Below are 17,614 nucleotides of genomic sequence, written 5' to 3' on the forward strand. Positions count from 1 at the left end.
TGACGACAGACCATGTCACCATTCATGATTTATTAGTATCCAATACAGACTGGGGACATTAACTGCATGACAAACTGAACAAGCCTGGGCAAATAATAATAAGAATAATGACATTAATGAAAATGTGACCTGAAACTGTCAAAGTGGCTTGTGTCAGACGGGCCCCTGAATCGGTGTAACTTGCGCTCCACTGTGAATTGGTGGAGACAGTTCCTATATACACACACATCTTCATTAGTGACGTGGGTACAATTTGAAATTCTGCAGGGTTTCGGATGGACCAAAAACAACTTGTTTGCAATAAAAGTGCTTGGGAACATGTTGAAGGCATCTCACACACTTATAAATTAAAAGTGAGCAGAGAGGGCTGTGAGGGGCGACGGGCCAGCAGCGCTCCTCTTAAAGTACAACTGCGTGGCGTCGGTGGGGTGGAGCTCTCAGGGCGCCTGCGTGGTGCCCAGGCCCACGGCGTTGGCATACGCGGACAGAAGGTTCACCACCTGTCGGGTTTCCAGCGTGAGCCGGGCCTCCTTCAGCCAGTCCTGCGCCACCCGCCGCGGCTCCCCAGTCAGCTGGTTGATAAACTTGGCCGCCAGCTCCAGGTCGCCGCGCTCGATGCTGTAGGTGGCGTATGAGAGCAGCTTGAATGTGTCTAGGTCTTCAGGCTTCAGCTTTGTGGGCGGGGCCAGCTGCTCAGGCTCGAACAGCAGCACGGACTGCAGGTAGGACAGGAAGTACTGATACAGGCTGTTGCGCGTCTCGTTGATCATGGCCACGCGCCGCACCAGCCCGCGGATTTGGTAGAATCGGGCGCGTAAGGACGCCTCGCTGTAGATGCCGCGGCTGAGGGACTCTTCGGGCAGAGCGGAGGCCAGTGCCACGGCGAACTCGTTGTCCGCACAGCTCTCGCGGACTGCCTTCGCCGCCGTCTCCAGCGGCTCAGTGGGGCTGTCGGCCACGGCAGTCTTCAGGGAGTAGGTCAGGGCTTCCACAGACAACCACAGCTGGTGAGCCTTACGGGCCTCCTCCTCCGCAACCACGTGACCTGCAGCAAAAAACACGGCCATTTAAGACTAATAAACGCAGATGTCCCCTTGATCAAGGTACCGTCCCCACACACTGCTCCCCAGGCGTCTTTCATGGCTGCCCACTGCTCACCAAGGGTGATGGTTTAAATACAGAGGACTCAATTTTTTATTTTTTCCCCTACCTCACTTTCAAGATTAAATTTTAAATTTGTTTTTATGAACGGAATTCTTGTAGCCTCACCACGTCTCCACAGGTCTAACTGAAGTCATGGGACATCTCGATTTCTCTAAAACCTGACATTTACATATAGCATTTCGGGGTCAGTGACTCACTGTCTATGGCTTCTTCTATCCCCTTGAGTCTGGCATACGCAGCATTCATGTCCAGAGTGAAGGCATCCAGCTGATCCTGGGTCACTCTACGGTAGTTTGTCTCCTGTTCCATCAGCTTACTGCTTAGAACCTGTGTGTTCGCACAGAAGAACTCTTGTACATGGTTGGTGGTGAAAAAGTAAATGTTGGGAGAGTTTGTTAATAGCCTTGGGGAAAATGGCAGTAGTTCACCTCCTGGGCCTCAGCGCGCAGTTCCTGCTCTTGCACCTTCAGAACGTCACGCAGGTGGTCCGTGTGCGCAGCCGCCTGCCTGCGAAGCTGTGTCCGCATCTCAGCCTCCATCACCTCACGTACATCCTCTATCTGACAAACAGACACGCAGCACAGTTCAGTTTCCTCCTGAAAAAAAGCCAAAACCATAAAAAAATGAGAACACTTTCTCACCTTCTTTTCCTGCTCGAGCCTCATCTGCTCGCGACTGTGTGAAATGGCCGTGCCCACTGCCTTATCCAGCGTCTTCTGGTTCTCCAGCCTCTGCTGGTCCAGCGCGGCCTCGATGTGGATCTGCTCGCGCACGCGCTGCTCCGCCAGCTCGCGGTTCAGCTGGTCGATGCGGCGGTGGGCGTGGGCGATCAGGGAGTTGAGGTCGTCGGGGCTCAGCTTACCTGCTACGAGAGGGTAACCACTGATTTGGGAACCACTGCCCCAGCTACCAAGGGTACCTCTGAATTGGAGCATGAGACATTTACGGTGCTAACACTCGCCTATGGACCAGAAGTCACACGGTCAAACCCCACTTACTACCACTGCGTCTCTGAGCAAGAGTGTCTCCAGGGGGACTGTCACAAGGGCTGGCCAAGTATGCTATACTCTATATGGTTTACTTCGCAAATTAAAGCATTCCACGGTTCAAAATAATCCCAAATGTAAACCTAACCCTAACCCATTAGCTACAGCTTTCACAAGTGTGAAACTGCATGATGTACATTTGGAAGTTTTGCGCATGTGATCCGGATATTTCTGCGCCAGGCCGGTGTAATCAAAATCTCTCCCGTTGGCCATATTTATAGTCACATACTGTTTATACCGCACTATGGGACAGTATATCGTGATCAGTTTTTTTTTTTTGCTATATCGCCCAGCCCTAACTGTCCCTGTAACTACTGTGCAAAGTACAACAATCCAATATGCAATATTGTGCAACGCACACTGCATCTAACACTTAGAACCATTTTTAGTTATTTATTCTTTACTTGTGTATATTGGCACCTTATTGTATTATTATTACTACTATAAATTTTTTTTGTATCATTTTCTCCATACATGTCTGCACAGAAGGAGTTGCTTTTCATCTCATTATACATGCATATAGTGACAATAAAGGCATTCTAACTAAGGGCATTGGATAAATGTTTGCGCTTACTGAGGCCTTTCCAGTTAGCCTGAATCTCGGGTGTGATGCTGTCCAGTTCTTTCTGGAACTGGGCCTTGGCCTCGTTCACCAGCTCGCTGTACTGAGAGACGATCTTTGCCTCCATCTGGGCTGTCTGCACCTAAGGAGATAAAGTTTTTATTTTTTTTAAATCTACATTCAGATGTACAAACCTCCTTTTATACTCACTCAAATATATAAACAAAAAATGTGTTGCTCTAAGTCAAAACCAGAGTGAATGAATGATATAGAGGATTAATCAGAGCATCGTTCCCTTCTCTCATTAATATTTTTAGGGAATTTAACAGGGGTAATTGGAGCTCATTACTGAAAGATGCGAATGAGAGCCTCCTGGGTTACCTTGCCCACAGCTCTGTCCAAATCCACCACCATGCTGTGCAAGTTCTCTTCAGCTGCCAGTATCTGGGGTCGGGCGGCATCGATCTTTGAGTCCTTGGCTGCGTTGATGACCTTGCGAAGCTTCTCTAGCTCCTCCCTGAGACACAGGCGCACAGAGACGATCATTGCTAAACAGGGGTGCGATGGTCCCTTAAACGGGTTTCTTTCGATAAGACTAGTCTCACTTGGCTTTGAGAAGAGCCGCTCCGGCTTCGTCTGCAGCTCGGGACCTTTCGTTCAGGGCGTCCTCCAATGACCGCCACTGAGCTGACGTTTTATCCGAGGGCCCCTAGTAAACAGTAAGAGTTACGTCAGTATTACAGGTTTTGCATACAGAAAGTTGTTATTTATTTAGTTTTTTCCCCAATGCTGAAATTCATAGAGTAAAATATAATCTACATATGTGCACGTCAGTTCATACCTCAGCGTCCATGGCCTCCTTCAGTTTTGACGTATGGTTTGCGATGGCCGACAGTGCTGCCTCCTGGGCCCCGATGGCCTGTAAGGTGAGTTTAGCTGAGCTGCCCAGGGTGTCGTCCAGCTTTGCAGACAAAGCTGCAGACAAGAAACAAAACATGCACATCTCATTCGCACCATCATTCTGGCTTGTTTTAACTAAACTTAAGTGTTTTTACATGGGCAAAACAAATGTAGTTTTTAAAAATTTCACATGTTCAGTTTGGTGCAGCATGGCATTGAAACACTTCAGTTTTGTGTTTCTCTGTGCGAGTACACCTTAAGTACACCTACAGCTCAGCAGGTCGTGCTCAGCTCGATCCTGTGCAGCGAGACGGGCGCTCACCACCTCCTCCGGTCGCTCCTTCACCACGTGCGCATGGGCCTCGTGTTCACACTCCTTACATTCTTCTGCTGTGGACACACCCACATGAGCATGACTCCACTGTACTGATGAGAATCTCTGCATGAACTCTCTCAACAACACATTCCAAAAAACAAAACACAAAAAAAAAAAAAAAGACAAACCCTGCTGTGGAAGCACATGTTAGTTCAGGTGTCGCAAGCAAGCGAGGGTTAGTGCATGTCCAACCAGAACCAGGAACAAACGTCAAGGGACAAAAAAAAAATAAAGTGAAGCCAACGGAATGAAGACAAAAGGTGAAATGGTGATTAGTGGTCAAGACAGAGATGTCCTCCAGAACAATGCAAAAGGAGAGAGCGGGTGATCCTTTCTGTTGGCGCTGGCGATGAGTTCACGTGTGGCGACATGCACAACACTGACCCTGGATCAGCTCTTACTGCAACACTCAAAAGTCCCGATGCGGAACTTGCTAACTATTAAAACATTTGCAAGCATCTATGTGCCATCAATTAATTAACCTGTGAGCCCTGCAGTGAGAATTTAAATGCATTTTCTGTGTCTAATTTAGCAGGGACTTGGGCACTTAAAAACTTAATCTAGTCTGTAATTAGTTGGTTGCTAGACCGACTTTATTACAAGAGCTGACCCTAGGGCAGACATGAAGGTCAGAGGGCAGGGTGACGCAGAGCAGCTCTGACCTGCCGACGCTGTTGTGGGGAGCGCCTTGGCTGGCTGGTCGATGGTGCCCGGGGCGGGTACAGAAGGCACCTCGCTGATGGCTGAAATGATATGTGCCGCCTCAGCTGAGGCCTCTGGAACATAGCGGAGTGTCATTCAGAACAGTCGAAGGAACTGTGCGCTAATCGAATCCAAACCGGCACGTCGTTTGGAATATATATATATATATATATATAAAAAAAAGAGATTATCATGAACTACAATAACATTTCAGTGCGACGTATTAGGCTGTGAGAAATGTACAAAATTCGTGTCATACAGCAAGGTCAGAGAGTGCTGACTGTAAAGAGAAACTCGACTCGGGATGGTTTAAATTTAAGAGTGGGGAAAATTAAAGTGAAAACCGGAAGTCTCTCTCGGAAGGTCCTCTTGCCCTGAACCCTAGAAGCACAAAAACTAGACAAAACTCTTGAGGTTCTGTGCTAAACAACAACAACTGAAGTGCACAGGGGATGTAACACACGTTTTATTCACACAAAATGCAATAGAACCCTCTATTTCTTGAAAATAACCTGAAGAAACACTGGTGTTACGGAAATAACCGCTACTGAAGAGCAGGACCACGGTGTTCTCACCCTCGATAGTCTGAGGCAGAGGTGGAGCTTCTTGTTGTACTGGTGGCTTCTCCTCCTTCGCCACCTTCTTCTCCTTCATTTGCTGCGGCTGCTTTGAGTCCTTGGAAGCTTCAGACACAGATGATATCTGTAGAGGCTCGACTTTAACCTGCAAACACATTATAAAGCCAAATTGGTCACCCTCAGATTTGCACCCATGTACATTTTTTATTAAAAGACAAATGCATAAACCTACTGGTTTCTTTGGCAAAGGTATGACTGGAGGGGGTGGAGGAGGACCAATGGTCATTTCAAACAGCTGGTCGGAGTAAGGAACACCCTTCTCCACAGCGGCTCGGAATTTGGGATCCCATTTAGCGTAGAGAATCGTGCCACCAACGCCGCCTCCAACCGTAAGAAGGCTAGCGGCTACAATTTTGCCAGCTACGGACCTGTAAACCCAGAACAAATTTGCCAGTAAATGCTGTGAATTCGTCAGTCAAACCACCTCCAAGGACAAGTCATTCAATGACTTTCCTCAGACCGAGCAGATATCGGGACCGCGTTACACGGCAGACATTTTCAAATTACTAAACACACCAGAAAGGTGATTGTTTTTAATTCTCCCATACTGGCATGAAAGGGAAAGCGGATGTCTACCGGCGTGCGTACCCAGAGTCTCCAGCCGAGGTGTAGCGACGACAGCTCTGCATGGGCTGAGCTGCGCCATTCCCACAAAGGCATTTCTGCAGGGAGAGGGAAGTAAAACAGATTCTTTTAACATCCATCCCTTAACACTATACAACTCTATTTCAACCTCTTGAATTTGAATGCGACCTCACACGTTGAAGGACGAACCTCACACGTTCATTTAGAATGAAAATACATTCAATAAAATTTTTTTTAAAAAAGAATGTTGCCAAGGCAGCATTATGGCTACACAGTTACATTGAATTATGAAAATGATTAAATATTTCAGTAGGGGTTTCTCAACACGAGTATGTTATTGAGTTTACCCTTGACATGGAGTGATATTGAAATTATTTCCCCCTTTTGTCAACATTTGAGGGAGGTTAAAATAAATAAAAAAAACAAGCTGTTATTTCAGAGGCAAGGAACCTAATAGACAACAGCTCAGGCACATGCTCGATCAAGAATCGTTTTCATGGAAACTTCAATGAAGGAAAAAAAACAAACAAAACACACACAGATGCTATCTAGCAAGTTGGTGAACTTTTATTTTGTTGACTTTTTTTCCAGCAAGGTCATATCCTCCTTCCGCAAAACGCCTCTTAATGTAGGAATGCGCGGGGCAAATCAGCTAAGCGCCACCGCGCAGAATCGCATCTAATTACTTCGCAAGTGATCAAACTAAGATTAAATGCGTGTCTCGCTGGTCGGAACATCCTTGACCAAACGACAGAATTTATTACTCATTCCCTTCATCCAATTTCATACATTCTGAGCGCCGATTGGTTCGATTTCCTGCTTGTCACAACACTCTCTAATGCCATTGGTCAACTGGCGTAGTCAATCAAAAATATCGGCCGCAATCCCACGACTCTTAACATGATAGTGTTACTACAACCTAGAAATGTTATCTCATGCGCATTTACGGACGCGGACCTTCTTCCGCAAGTGGAAGGGTCCGCACGGTCGTGGTTGTGTGTGTGTGTGTGTGTGTATATATATATATATATTATATGGACGCGTCTGCGCATGCGCGGGTCACCGAATGACCGCTCTCCACTGTCAGCCTAGCATGCTAGCAACTGCTCGCCGCGGAGCGCACTCACCCGCGCCGCGGCGTTCGCCCCTCTCCAGCAAACACGCAGCATCGTGTCTCACGTCACTCCGTTTGCGAACGTTTCAGAGAGACCGAACGGAGCGGTTCCGCGCTCAGCACAGCATCGCAATCGCAGGCCGCCCAGACGCACCGGTTCGCCCCGCTGTGGCCGACCAGCTAAGCAGCGCCGCTGACGGCGAGTGGCAGCGGCGACGCGCATGCTCCGTAGTCACACCCAATTGGGAGCCGTGACGTCAGGAGGTCACGGGTCACACGAGCTAGGAGCAGCTTCGCGTGCCCTGCGTTATATCGTGCGGATTTAATTTTTAAATATTTCACAGCTACTTCTCAAATGTTACTGTAACTACGCAACCGAGGAACGTAGTTTATATAATATTGGTAGTAACTTGCTCAACAATGTCTACATTTACATCCAAGGTTTAATTGTATAAATAATGCACAATTGCTGAAAAGAGAAGCCTAAATGAAACCATAACTTTATTTGACCAAAGACTATTACAGATGACATCTAGTCAGAATCAAACAACAAATTGGACAGGAAGAAAAGGTATTAAGAGAGACTTTTTTTTTCTTTTAAAGAACAGTGTTGTATGAGGAATTAAAGGTACATGCTCCACAGAGACCTTAACAGCAGTCAAAGCTGGAGCACGAGCAGATCAAGTCATCCTGCGTGTAAGCCAGTAATTGTAGTTTATCCCTCCCCAATAAATAATAGTAACACATGCCAGGAAGTAAATATGCATCCTTAAATTACATAATTAAAGGTCCCTGGAATTTGAACACAAAACGGACGCATGTACTTTTCAACATCCATAAGCAACGAAGTTGTATTGCAATATAGTGAAAATCTTGGGGCGTGATTACCTCTCAACCTTCATTTGCACCTCAAGTTATGGTAAAGCTAAGAAAAGACTGCAGCAACTTTATCTTATTAAAACAAACTGCTGCACAAGGGCACTCACGCTTCACATAAGAGCTTCCATGCATTTTTCAGATCTATCATCTATCAAGAACAAGGCAGATCAGTTCCAGTATGATTTAATCTTATTATTATTTTTTAGCAATAATTAATCATTTTAGCATTGCACATCATAATCTTGCAACTTATTCATCTTATTTATCCTGCAGTAGACTCATTCAGAGAAGTAAACAGGGGAAAATTAAAATGATCTAAAGACTAACAATGGACACATCAAGTATTTAGATAAGTTAAGTGCAGGAAGCAGACGGCCTTGAAAGGGGGCATGGAGCTACTCCTGCTTGTGGGATTCTGCTCCTCCAGCTGGTCGTAGTGGCTTCTTCTTGTACGATGGCCATCGGCAGACCGGGCAACAGTGGCGCCCACTGGCCAACCAGACCACGATGCACTGCTGGTGGAAAACGTGGCCGCACGGCAGTCCCATGACGAGGCAGTCGATCTCAAAGTTCTCCAGACACACCACACACTCTGTGCAGTGGATCATGTCGTCAGGCCAGGCCTCTTGGTCCTCTCCACCGGACCAAGAATCCTCAGTCTTCCCGAGTGACGGGCCGCCTGCATCATCACCGGGCTCTTCCAGGTCAGCGTTACCTCTGCTCGGTTCTGCTCGGCTCGGCTTCTGAAAATTAGTGTCGTGGTCACCCCAGACATTTCCCTCCACGTGTGCACATTTGAACCTCCAGGTGGGCAGGTTTTTGATGTAGTCCATGGGGATGAGTGGATGCAGCCAAAGATCTGGAACGGCAAGCCTCTCCAGAAGGAAATTGGGGTCGTCGTCCCAGTCCGATTCGTTGGGATAGTTCTGAAAGGAGGCAATGGGGTGGACAAGGTAGCTTGTGTACCAGTCCCACAGACTGGAAAGCCACTCCAGGTTGTTGGCATTCTGATCTTCGTCACCGCACCTCCTCTTCTTTTCGAAGTAGTCGATGAGGAGGCCGTGGGCCAGGTAGGTACTGAGGAAGAGCGCCGGGTGCGAGGTGTAAAAGGTCCAGTCCGCCCTCACCCACGAGGCTAAGGCGGTGGTGTCTGCATAGCGGAGCAGCTTCAGGCTGTACTCGTAAAAGCTCTCCAGGTAGGGCAGCTGCAGGAACCCCAGGATGGGGAGCCACGAGATGATGAGCAGGGAGTTATAGGTCCCCAGTGTGCTGATGAGCACCACAAATCGCTTGATGGTGGCACCTTGTGTTATGAAAAGGTCCATCCAAGCCATGAGGTTTACCATGACCAAGCTCAAGACAAACAGGTCGTTGACCTCGGGCTGGACAGAACGCAGGAACGTGTCCATGGCATAGAGAGAGATGAACTCTCCCGTGCTGTTCCCATACCTGTAGATGCCCTCAGGAGTCTTTAAGACGTACGAGGGGACCTGCTGCACCCCGACCTTGTCGAGGCAGCTGACGTTGTCCCAGTTCCTCACATCCACAAAGATGAACTCAATGCGCCCGGTGAACTTGATGCTCAGGGCTGAGAAGAAGGCCGGCGGCTGGACGAGCTTGGCAAAGAGGAACATCTTCACTGGCTGCTTGTCTTGCTGGTACCAGTCGTCCACCAGTTGCTGGGAGAAGCGGATGGTCTTGATGCGTGACGCCACGTGTGACGTCATCCACTTGAAGATGTGCTCGGCCTCGATGCGCCTGCCGTTGTACTCCTTCAACATGACTTTGCCTTTGGAGGCGTACGTTTGTGGCACGGACATGATAAGTGTGGATTTCGTCCAGCCACGCCTACGGCAGTAACTACATTTGGGAGAAAAAAAAAAAAAAAAAAGGATAAACAGACAAATTAGAACAGTAAGAACTGTGAGCACCATAACAGGCTATGCATACAGTATTCCACACACAGAATGCATTTCTGTCCTGGAAAATAAAATGGATCAGGTTCATTTCACCTTCAAGGGGGGCAAAACAATGCACATGCAGTCAGTAGAATCTACTTCCACTTGGAAGCAAGTAACTGCAAATGATGTAATTTCCATAAAGTGGGTGCTACCAAAATATACAGTACAGTCCAAAAGTTTGGACACACCTTCTCATTCAATGCGTTTTCATGACCATTTACGTTGGTAGATTCTCACTGAAGGCATCAAAACTATGAATGAACACATGTGGAGTTATTTACTTAACAAAAAGTGGAGACCTGGACTCCACAGTCACCGGACCTGAACCCAATCCAGATGGTTTGGGGTGAGCTGGAGCAACAAGTGCTAAACACCTCTGGGAGACTGTTGAAAAACCATTTCAGGTGACGACCTCTTGAAGCTCATCGAGAGAATTCCAAGAGTGTGCAAAGCAGTAACCAGAGCAAAGGGCGGCTATTTTGAAGAAACTAGAATATAAAACAAGTTTTCAGTAATTTTTGTTAAGTACATAACTCCATGTGTTCATTCATAGTTTTGATGCCTTCAGTGAGAATCTACCAACGTAAATGGTCCTGAAAATAAAGAAAAAAACATTGCATGATAAAGTGAAGTGATTGTCACTTGTGATACACAGCAGCACTGCACACACCGTGAAATGTGTCCTCTGCATTTAACACTTAGTGAGCAGTGGGCAACCATGACAGGCACCCGGGGAGCAGTGTGTGGGTAGCAGTGCTCAGTGGCACCTTTGCGAATCAGGATTTGAACCGGCAACCCTCTGATTACGGGGCCACTTCCTTAACCGCTAGGCCACCACTGAGAAGGTGTGTCCAAACCTTTGGCCCATACTGTATAACGCGGTAGAACACCAATTCTAGGAAACGTTTTCCACACAACAGGTGATGTCTTGTCTCTTAACCTTGAGTCACTGGAGCAGTTAAAGGTGCCGGTCCGAATGCCAAACTGGGAGACCTTCTGGACCATCTTCCCCCAGTTGGCCTTGCTTAACAGCGGATCTCTATCTTGTGCAATGACCTTGGGGGGAGAACAGAGGCATAGTTACACACTGAAACACACAAAACGTATACTGCTTTTGCATCATTCCAATGGTCACAAATCTATATTCGTAACACTTGTGGGAAAATCACTTAAGTTGGTATTATTATTACACACACACACAGCACACAGCAAGCCACGCGTCATGCACGTCAGAACTGGAACGAGACCGGAACGTCACCTGGACCAACCAAATGCCGTCCTTGGTGTCCTCCACCAGCTCATAAAAGTGCATCTCCCCGCTGAACGTGGTGCTGGGACCCGCCTGCTCCCGCTCGTTCTTCAGCGCCGAGTACAGCTCGCCCTGCATGAGGTCTCCTGGAGGACAGACAGACAGACAGACAGACAGAGACAGACGAGGTGAAGCGACCGAGGCGTCCGGGCCCGTGCAGAGGCGGCAGGACGCGGCACCGACCGGAGTTCTCCACCAGCTCCCGGACGTCCCTCTTCTCCGCCAGCCCGGAGTATCCCAGGCCCCGGCACTCCAGGATGGTCTTCAGCTTCTTGAAGCTCAGCGTCACCGGGTCGACGAGCTGCGTGGCGAACACGCCCGACTCGTACCACACCACCGCCTCGAAGAACCGGGCCAGCGCGAACAGCACCAGGAAGTAGAGCAGCAGGAAGAACAGCTTCAGCCACATGTTGGGAGCGTCGGGCCGCACAGCTCCGCGCCGCAGCCTCGGGCCTCAGGGCCCCGCGCCGTCCACCATTCCCACCCGCGCCTTCCGCGGAGAGCAGGCGGCCAGCTCGGGGACCGCGGCCTCCAAATTCTTCATAAAACAGAGGACACCGCAGCCGAAAAAACAAAACGATCGAATAACCGGGGCGCGACGACGGGCGGCCCCGCACGGAGCTCCCTGGACGGCGTCGGGTCGCCGTATTTACCAGATCAGCTGGTGCAGCACAACAAAGCCACGTCACGCCAGGACTTCCGCCTCCGCCGCGCCGCGCCGCGCCGACTCGTGTCGTTCTGGCCGGAAGGTGGCGTCGCTCCTCGCATTTTATCCTCTTGCAATAACAGTTTTGTGAGCAGGAAGCACCGTGAGCGCCTTAAATGATCACTGCCACGACAGCGTCCTCTAATTTGCACTAAAACATTTATTTTTACCATTTGCTGTTTTTGATTATTTTATATTTTTTTGCACAATAAAAAACACAAAAGGGCCACACCATTTAAAGTGTCAAAATGGTTGAAATGACCAAATCCTGCCATGCTTGGCTGGATTGGGTGAATGTGGCTCGGTTGAAGGAGAAGAAGAAAAACGAAACACTAGTCAAAACACTTTTTATTCTGATGGCCGATGGATTATTTCCGTTTATTATAAAAAAAAGTCCCAGCGGCAGTGACAACATTACGACCCGGATAAAGACAGGGACCAAAACAAAAAAAAACAAGCTGGTTATGTTTGGCAGTGGTGATTAAAATTCCATGAACATAAAGAGTGATGTGTGTGTTGTGAAGTGAACGCGAGGCACCAGTTTATCCATAATCCACCGGACGCTCTCTCAGTTGGTCGGATCGTTCGCGGTCAGCCGGTGAGCTTCTGGTCAGGCGAGGTCTTGCTTCTCAGTCTCCACTTTGGTTTTAAATGACGGCGTGAACGGAGTAAGGTTTCTTCGGCCTTGAGACCTTGAAGTAGTGGAAGGCAGCATGGGCAGGCGTGTCGTGCACGCGTATAAACTCTCTACACTCTTTGTTTGAATTAAATTGTCCGTAGCACCAGAATAGTAGTTCGTCCTGCGAGAGAACTTCTTGTCGTTCAGCAGGATGGCTGTCAGCTTGTTGTCCAGGCATATCATGTCAGCGAATAGTTCCAATTTCGCTCCACTGCTATACGCTTGGATACTTTTGAAGAAACCGGTCATAAGCGTCGTAAATAGCTCGCCTGCAAAATCAAGTTAATACCAAGTCAACACAATTACATGATAATATTGATGCCAAGCCTTGAGCTGAGAGGCCCCACCTAAAAAGTCCCTGTTTGAAGAGGTAGGCGCTGACGTGGCCGCCGTTGATGTAGCGGACTTCGCAGCCAGGCCAGATCTCCTGCAGACTGCGCACGCCGGCGCGGGGAACGTAGGCGTCTTCCTTTGCCTGCACTACGATGATGAGACTAGGGTCCACGGGCACTACAAAGAGATTTCATTGTGACAAGAATGACCAAAGTAAATACAAAGTGTATAAAGTGAAGTGACTGTCACATGTAGCAGCACGGTGCACACAGTGAACTGTGTCCTCTGCATTTAAACCATCTCCCTGAGTGAGCAGTGGGCAGCCATGACGGGCGCCCGGTGCTTTGCTCAGTGGCACCTTGGCAGATCGGGATTCGAACCGGCAACCTTCTGATTACGGGTCCGCTTCCTTAACCGCTAGGCCACCACTGTAAGGTGCAGTGTAAGGTGTGAAGGAATACGAGAAAACAGTCCAGGACAAGATCAGGACAAGACCTGAGCTGACCTGAGAAGTTGGCGATGTGGGTACATTCGTCCATGACGCCCTTCATGAAGCACAGGGACTCGCGCTGCAGGCTGTGGCGCTGGGCGCCTCCGCCCCCTCTGCGCATGAGGTTCTCGGCGTGGAGCATGTCCATGTGTGGCCTGCTGCTGCTCACGGCAGACAGCATGTGGTCCAGCGCGTCCCTGTCCCTCCCCACCAGGAGCTCGCCAGCGTTGGGCCTGCCACTGGGCTGCGGGCGCAGGGCCACCCGCTCCTTCTTCGGCCTGCTCAGGTTCAAGATGCCTGCGGGCAGGTCCAGGTCGGAGAGGCTGTCGAGGCTGCTGGGCGAGTTCTTCACGAAGTCTTGTCCCATTCTGAACGAATCCGTCTGGCATGAACGGAAAAGGGACAAACGAAGAACAGATTTTTGATCATCCGTAACATGCATGTCATTTGGGTTATGGGGGAGGAAAAAAAAAGGTGCACACACCCCACAATACTCCAACATCCTGATTATTTCTTCCTCATATACTGTATGCGTGGCATACTGCTTCTCCAGCTCACTCCAGTTCACAGCTTTGCTCAAAACCCCCTTCGAATGAGACAAATTGGAAAAAGTAAAAAAAAAAAAAAAAAAAAATTCCCCACACAGCAATGGATTTGCACATTTCCCAAAATGTCTTTGGCTGTTCAGGAAACCTCTTACTGTGGTAAAAACACTGGAAGCCGTGCTCCACGACAGGCATGGAATGAGTGGAATAGGTTTTGGCCAGTTGGTCACAGCTAAAGACGCCATCTGTAACAAAGACCACGGTCGACAGGGGTGACCTTTAACCTCTGCTCGACCCTTTATTGCCCGGCTGCCCATAGACACACGTGGAAAGTAGTGACTGAGCAAACTTACGTGCCCGCCCATCGAGATGCCAGTCATGCCCAAAGGCCAGTAGCCCTCCCTCTCCAGCCAGTTGAGTAGCGCTGCAGACTCAAGAATCAGAGCTCCGCCCATAACGAACAGGTCAGACACGTTCTTCAGGCTGGATCTCCTAGAAGTGAAGACACAAGGATGTCACCACTGCAAGTACAACACTGTGCGAAGGCAAATACAAAGCCCTAGTGGTCCCCTAATACTGATCCTGAAGTCTCTTTCCGAAATTCAGCTATGTCCCACAGTGAGACTTCCCAGGACACGCCGTTTCAGTGTCTGTAGCTTTAAATGCTAATGAGGAGGAGAGAGGCGGGACGAGGAGGAGAGCGGCCTGTAGAAGTTGAAAGTGAAGTGATTGTCGTTGTGAAACACTGCAGCACAGCACACGGTGACACAACGAAGTGTGTCCCCTGCTTTTAACCATCAACCTTGGTGAGCAGTGGGCAGCCATGACAGGCGCCCGGGGAGTAGTGTGTGGGGACGTTGCTTTGCTCAGTGGAACTGGGATTCCAACCAGCAACCTTCCGTTTCCCTCTAGGCCGCCACATCGTTGCCACTTTCACCTTTTATTCATCATTATTTGTGTTTTACAGTCAGTTCCTGAACAATTACGGAGTTGCTGTCGGGAAGATGAAAAGCCTTTCACCACTGACAGCACAATGCTGTAACCAAAGAAACACAATGAACTGGAGTCACTCTCCATACTGAACTAACATCTAGAAACGTCTATGTTACGAGCTGTTGAAACGATGGAAAAAGGTCAGTGTGCACTACCAACCAAAAGTCTGGACACACCTGCTACATGGGGTTAATGGTGTTTATCTTCGAACCTTCATGAATCCTTGTGCTCTATTGCAATTGTCTTAAGATGCTTAAGCAGCCAGAAAAAAAATCCTATAAAAGATCCCATTAATGAGTACGGGTGTCAATACTTTTGACTGGCGGAGCATGTTAAACATGGACCGCTGCAGTCCAATTCACTTACGTTTGGTCTTTTGGTTTTCGGTATCCGTGTGCACGTTCAGTGTCAAGGAATGGAAGAAATCACGAATTACAAAACACATTGCCTACATAACAATAAAGCTTTTAGTATAGAAATAGCATTCTACAATTTACACACGTCACATCAATTTGCCGTTCAGGAAACTCAAAAGCAAGTACAAGGACAACAAAAGAAACAGTCTGTCTTGCGTTACACACGATTAAAGGATATAGTACGGGTTCTCCAGGAGCAGCGACGCCATTCCGGTCTCCTTTATCATGGGTCGGGCCATAAGGGTGCGTCGTCTCCAGAAAAACTGAACACAAGCACAAAGCATTTACTTTACGTACAATGTAAAAGGAACGAACCCCCCCCCCCCCCCCTGTGTTGTAAGCAGTATGTTTGGTGCACCGTCCCAGACTCACATGGTCCCCTGTCCCGGCCAGGTGTATGCACACCGGCCTGTGCTTTCTCCATGTCTTGGGCACAATAAACTGGAACCTGCGGCAGAGAAATAAAACTTGAATAAAAGTTTCGAAAATAAATATTGTAGATGTTTATTCATTTTTTTTCCTTTACCTGGCCTGTACACACTCTGTTGGCATGATCCCCGGAACCTGGTGTTCCAGAGGGGAAATAAAATGGCCTTCATGGATTTTACAGTCCGTTTCATCCTCAACCTTAAGTGGAAGGAAAAACAGTCACCCTTCAAGTTGCAGGAATATAACATCACTGATTTACACTTCTCAGCTATATTTAACTTTTTAATTTAAGAATGTCAGGACAAAGTGCCATAAAGTGCCAGAAGGCCTTTACCTTGTCAATAAAAACAGGGTAGTCCTTGGGCACCAAGCTTTTACACCTCTCACGATCACCAATGATCTTCCGAAACTCAAATATTCTGCATGGAGGGAAAGCAAAAGACAACCATAATGAGCATGTGCAATTTCAATCACAATCACGCATCGGAGGTTGAAAAAAAAAAATCGCTCTACCGCTTCAGGTCATCTGGTTTCCCCCATCCTTGGATGAACAGCTTGGTCAGGAGAAGCTTTCTGTAGAAAACATCGAGCCGACTCACCCCCATCAGCATAGACCTCTCATCTGCAAAAATAAAGAACAGCCTTAAAAAATAAAAAGAATACTCGGCACCAAAACGATCCCAATAAACAAAGTGTGCAGTTAACACAGCTACTGATCAGTGAAGTCTCCAGGAAGGTCACGCACGAGGTCAGCTGTTCCTGGAACAGAGACGATTCTGGCAGGAACGTGCTAATGTTGGCCTGGGTTGAGGGGGCCTGTATTCAGAACAAGGTTAGAACAAGCGGAGGCCGACCAGTGGCCCCAGTAACATTGTTCACCCACGCCGGCCATGACCTTGACACTTTTCCTGTCCTATAAATCACGCAGCTTGTCACCTACAGCCATGTTATACCACAAACCTCTATTCCAGGCTTCAAGCATACATACATTCATACATATACATATTTATCGGAATCAGTTTTGTAGGTGTCTTACAACTGGACGTTACAGAGAATGATGGGTCCCTTCTGAACAGAATGTAGGAGCTTCAACTCTAAAGGAAGTAGTTAGGAAGTGGAAAACCATCACCGATGGCAGGAGACGGCTTAACAACGACGAACTGCACTAACTACACCTCAAACCACACCGGTAATGTTTAATATTTTTAGACTGGAATAAAAAAAGACGTTTAATACTCGTCAAACTCCACATTTCGTCGAGCCTGATCGTTACGCTGCCCCGGCGCGTAATAATGCGACACGGGACGATGCGTACCTCTCAGTCAGCGAAGGACGGGCTGGCCTCGGACGGAGACGGCGCTACACCGCGGGGGCAGCGAACTCGCAGCAGCAGCAGCTTCCCGGCGTGCCGCGGAGGCGGTCACGTGACGGAAGTAGCTGTTGGCGGAAAGCGCGTCTCACGCTGGTCTGGAATCAGTTCGGCTCCGGCGTATGTCCGAAGGTCGGATATGGTTATCGTTAGATAAAAACTGATTCCAGGTCAGCTAAAGAGGACAAGCAAGTTCTCTTCTGTCACGTCGTCCCTTTCCCTCCTTTTCTTCTTCATTTTATCAGATAAAATTAAGTAATTAAATAAGTACATATATACACACATGAATATATCCTTGGTGGTTCGCGTATGTCAATAATCAGAAAACCACTATATTTACTTTTTTCTCAGTGCGGCGAAGGCAAAATGTATCAAAATAAAAGTTGCGTGTCAAACATGCAAATCTTTAATATTCACG

The 17,614-nt window shown here is 48.2% G+C and overlaps 3 protein-coding genes across 7 annotated transcripts; all 3 read right to left on the reverse strand.

The window, feature by feature from the left end:
* Nucleotides 1-11: 11 nt before the first annotated feature.
* immt (inner membrane protein, mitochondrial (mitofilin)) lies at nt 12-7,285 on the reverse strand. Of its 4 annotated transcripts, none has more exons than XM_028959592.1 (14): nt 7,101-7,285; nt 5,977-6,050; nt 5,561-5,756; nt 5,326-5,473; nt 4,711-4,824; nt 3,943-4,059; nt 3,614-3,747; nt 3,378-3,481; nt 3,154-3,289; nt 2,785-2,914; nt 1,806-2,029; nt 1,593-1,724; nt 1,362-1,491; nt 12-1,045 (listed from the first exon to the last, which is right to left on the reverse strand). In XM_028959592.1, exons 1-14 carry the CDS (start codon nt 7,140-7,142, stop codon nt 438-440), a joined length of 2,289 nt encoding a protein of 762 aa, XP_028815425.1. In that variant the 5' UTR covers nt 7,143-7,285; the 3' UTR covers nt 12-437. The 4 variants fall into 4 exon arrangements, with proteins under 4 accessions (XP_028815425.1, XP_028815426.1, XP_028815424.1 ...); XM_028959593.1 differs by having other exon boundaries at nt 1,806-2,026; nt 3,943-4,062; XM_028959591.1 differs by having other exon boundaries at nt 3,943-4,062.
* An 858-nt stretch (nt 7,286-8,143) lies between these two features.
* rnf103 (ring finger protein 103) lies at nt 8,144-11,953 on the reverse strand. Its single transcript, XM_028959612.1, has 4 exons — nt 11,420-11,953; nt 11,186-11,322; nt 10,868-10,983; nt 8,144-9,826 (listed from the first exon to the last, which is right to left on the reverse strand). The coding sequence occupies exons 1-4, from the start codon at nt 11,643-11,645 to the stop codon at nt 8,362-8,364; spliced, it is 1,944 nt and encodes a 647-aa protein (XP_028815445.1). The 5' UTR covers nt 11,646-11,953; the 3' UTR covers nt 8,144-8,361.
* A 321-nt stretch (nt 11,954-12,274) lies between these two features.
* On the reverse strand, nt 12,275-17,133 carry abhd18 (abhydrolase domain containing 18). 2 transcript variants are annotated; one of them, XM_028959645.1, is made up of 12 exons: nt 16,341-17,133; nt 16,162-16,246; nt 15,925-16,025; nt 15,771-15,846; nt 15,577-15,661; nt 15,349-15,376; nt 14,343-14,481; nt 14,145-14,234; nt 13,929-14,030; nt 13,460-13,826; nt 12,969-13,131; nt 12,275-12,890 (listed from the first exon to the last, which is right to left on the reverse strand). In XM_028959645.1, exons 1-12 carry the CDS (start codon nt 16,436-16,438, stop codon nt 12,836-12,838), a joined length of 1,389 nt encoding a protein of 462 aa, XP_028815478.1. In that variant the 5' UTR covers nt 16,439-17,133; the 3' UTR covers nt 12,275-12,835. The 2 variants fall into 2 exon arrangements, with proteins under 2 accessions (XP_028815478.1, XP_028815479.1); XM_028959646.1 differs by lacking the exons at nt 15,771-15,846; nt 15,925-16,025; nt 16,162-16,246; nt 16,341-17,133 and having other exon boundaries at nt 15,349-15,374; nt 15,577-15,651.
* Between the last annotated feature and the right edge of the window lie 481 nt (nt 17,134-17,614).

This window comes from Denticeps clupeoides, chromosome 18 (assembly GCF_900700375.1).
Source record: "Denticeps clupeoides chromosome 18, fDenClu1.1, whole genome shotgun sequence".
NCBI lineage: Eukaryota > Metazoa > Chordata > Actinopteri > Clupeiformes > Denticipitidae > Denticeps > Denticeps clupeoides.

Bases quoted from the DNA above. Each gene is read 5' to 3' on its own strand.
- immt (XM_028959591.1), bottom strand. From the start codon at position 7,142: ATGCTGCGTGTTTGCTGGAGAGGGGCGAACGCCGCGGCGCGG. The intron at 6,051-7,100 runs GTGAGTGCGCTC...CTCTCCCTGCAG, and splicing joins GGGCGAACGCCGCGGCGCGG to AAATGCCTTTGTGGGAATGG. The intron at 3,290-3,377 runs GTGAGACTAGTC...CCTGTGTCTCAG, and splicing joins GCGGCTCTTCTCAAAGCCAA to GGAGGAGCTAGAGAAGCTTC.
- rnf103 (XM_028959612.1), bottom strand. From the start codon at position 11,645: ATGTGGCTGAAGCTGTTCTTCCTGCTGCTCTACTTCCTGGTGCTGTTC. The intron at 10,984-11,185 runs GTGACGTTCCGG...TCTCCCCCCAAG, and splicing joins ACGGCATTTGGTTGGTCCAG to GTCATTGCACAAGATAGAGA. The intron at 9,827-10,867 runs GTTAAGAGACAA...TCCCAAATGTAG, and splicing joins AACTGCTCCAGTGACTCAAG to TTACTGCCGTAGGCGTGGCT.
- abhd18 (XM_028959645.1), bottom strand. From the start codon at position 16,438: ATGCTGATGGGGGTGAGTCGGCTCGATGTTTTCTACAGAAAGCTTCTC. The intron at 16,247-16,340 runs GTAGAGCGATTT...CCCTCCATGCAG, and splicing joins AAACCAGATGACCTGAAGCG to AATATTTGAGTTTCGGAAGA. The intron at 14,235-14,342 runs GTAAGTTTGCTC...TCTTTGTTACAG, and splicing joins GCATCTCGATGGGCGGGCAC to ATGGCGTCTTTAGCTGTGAC.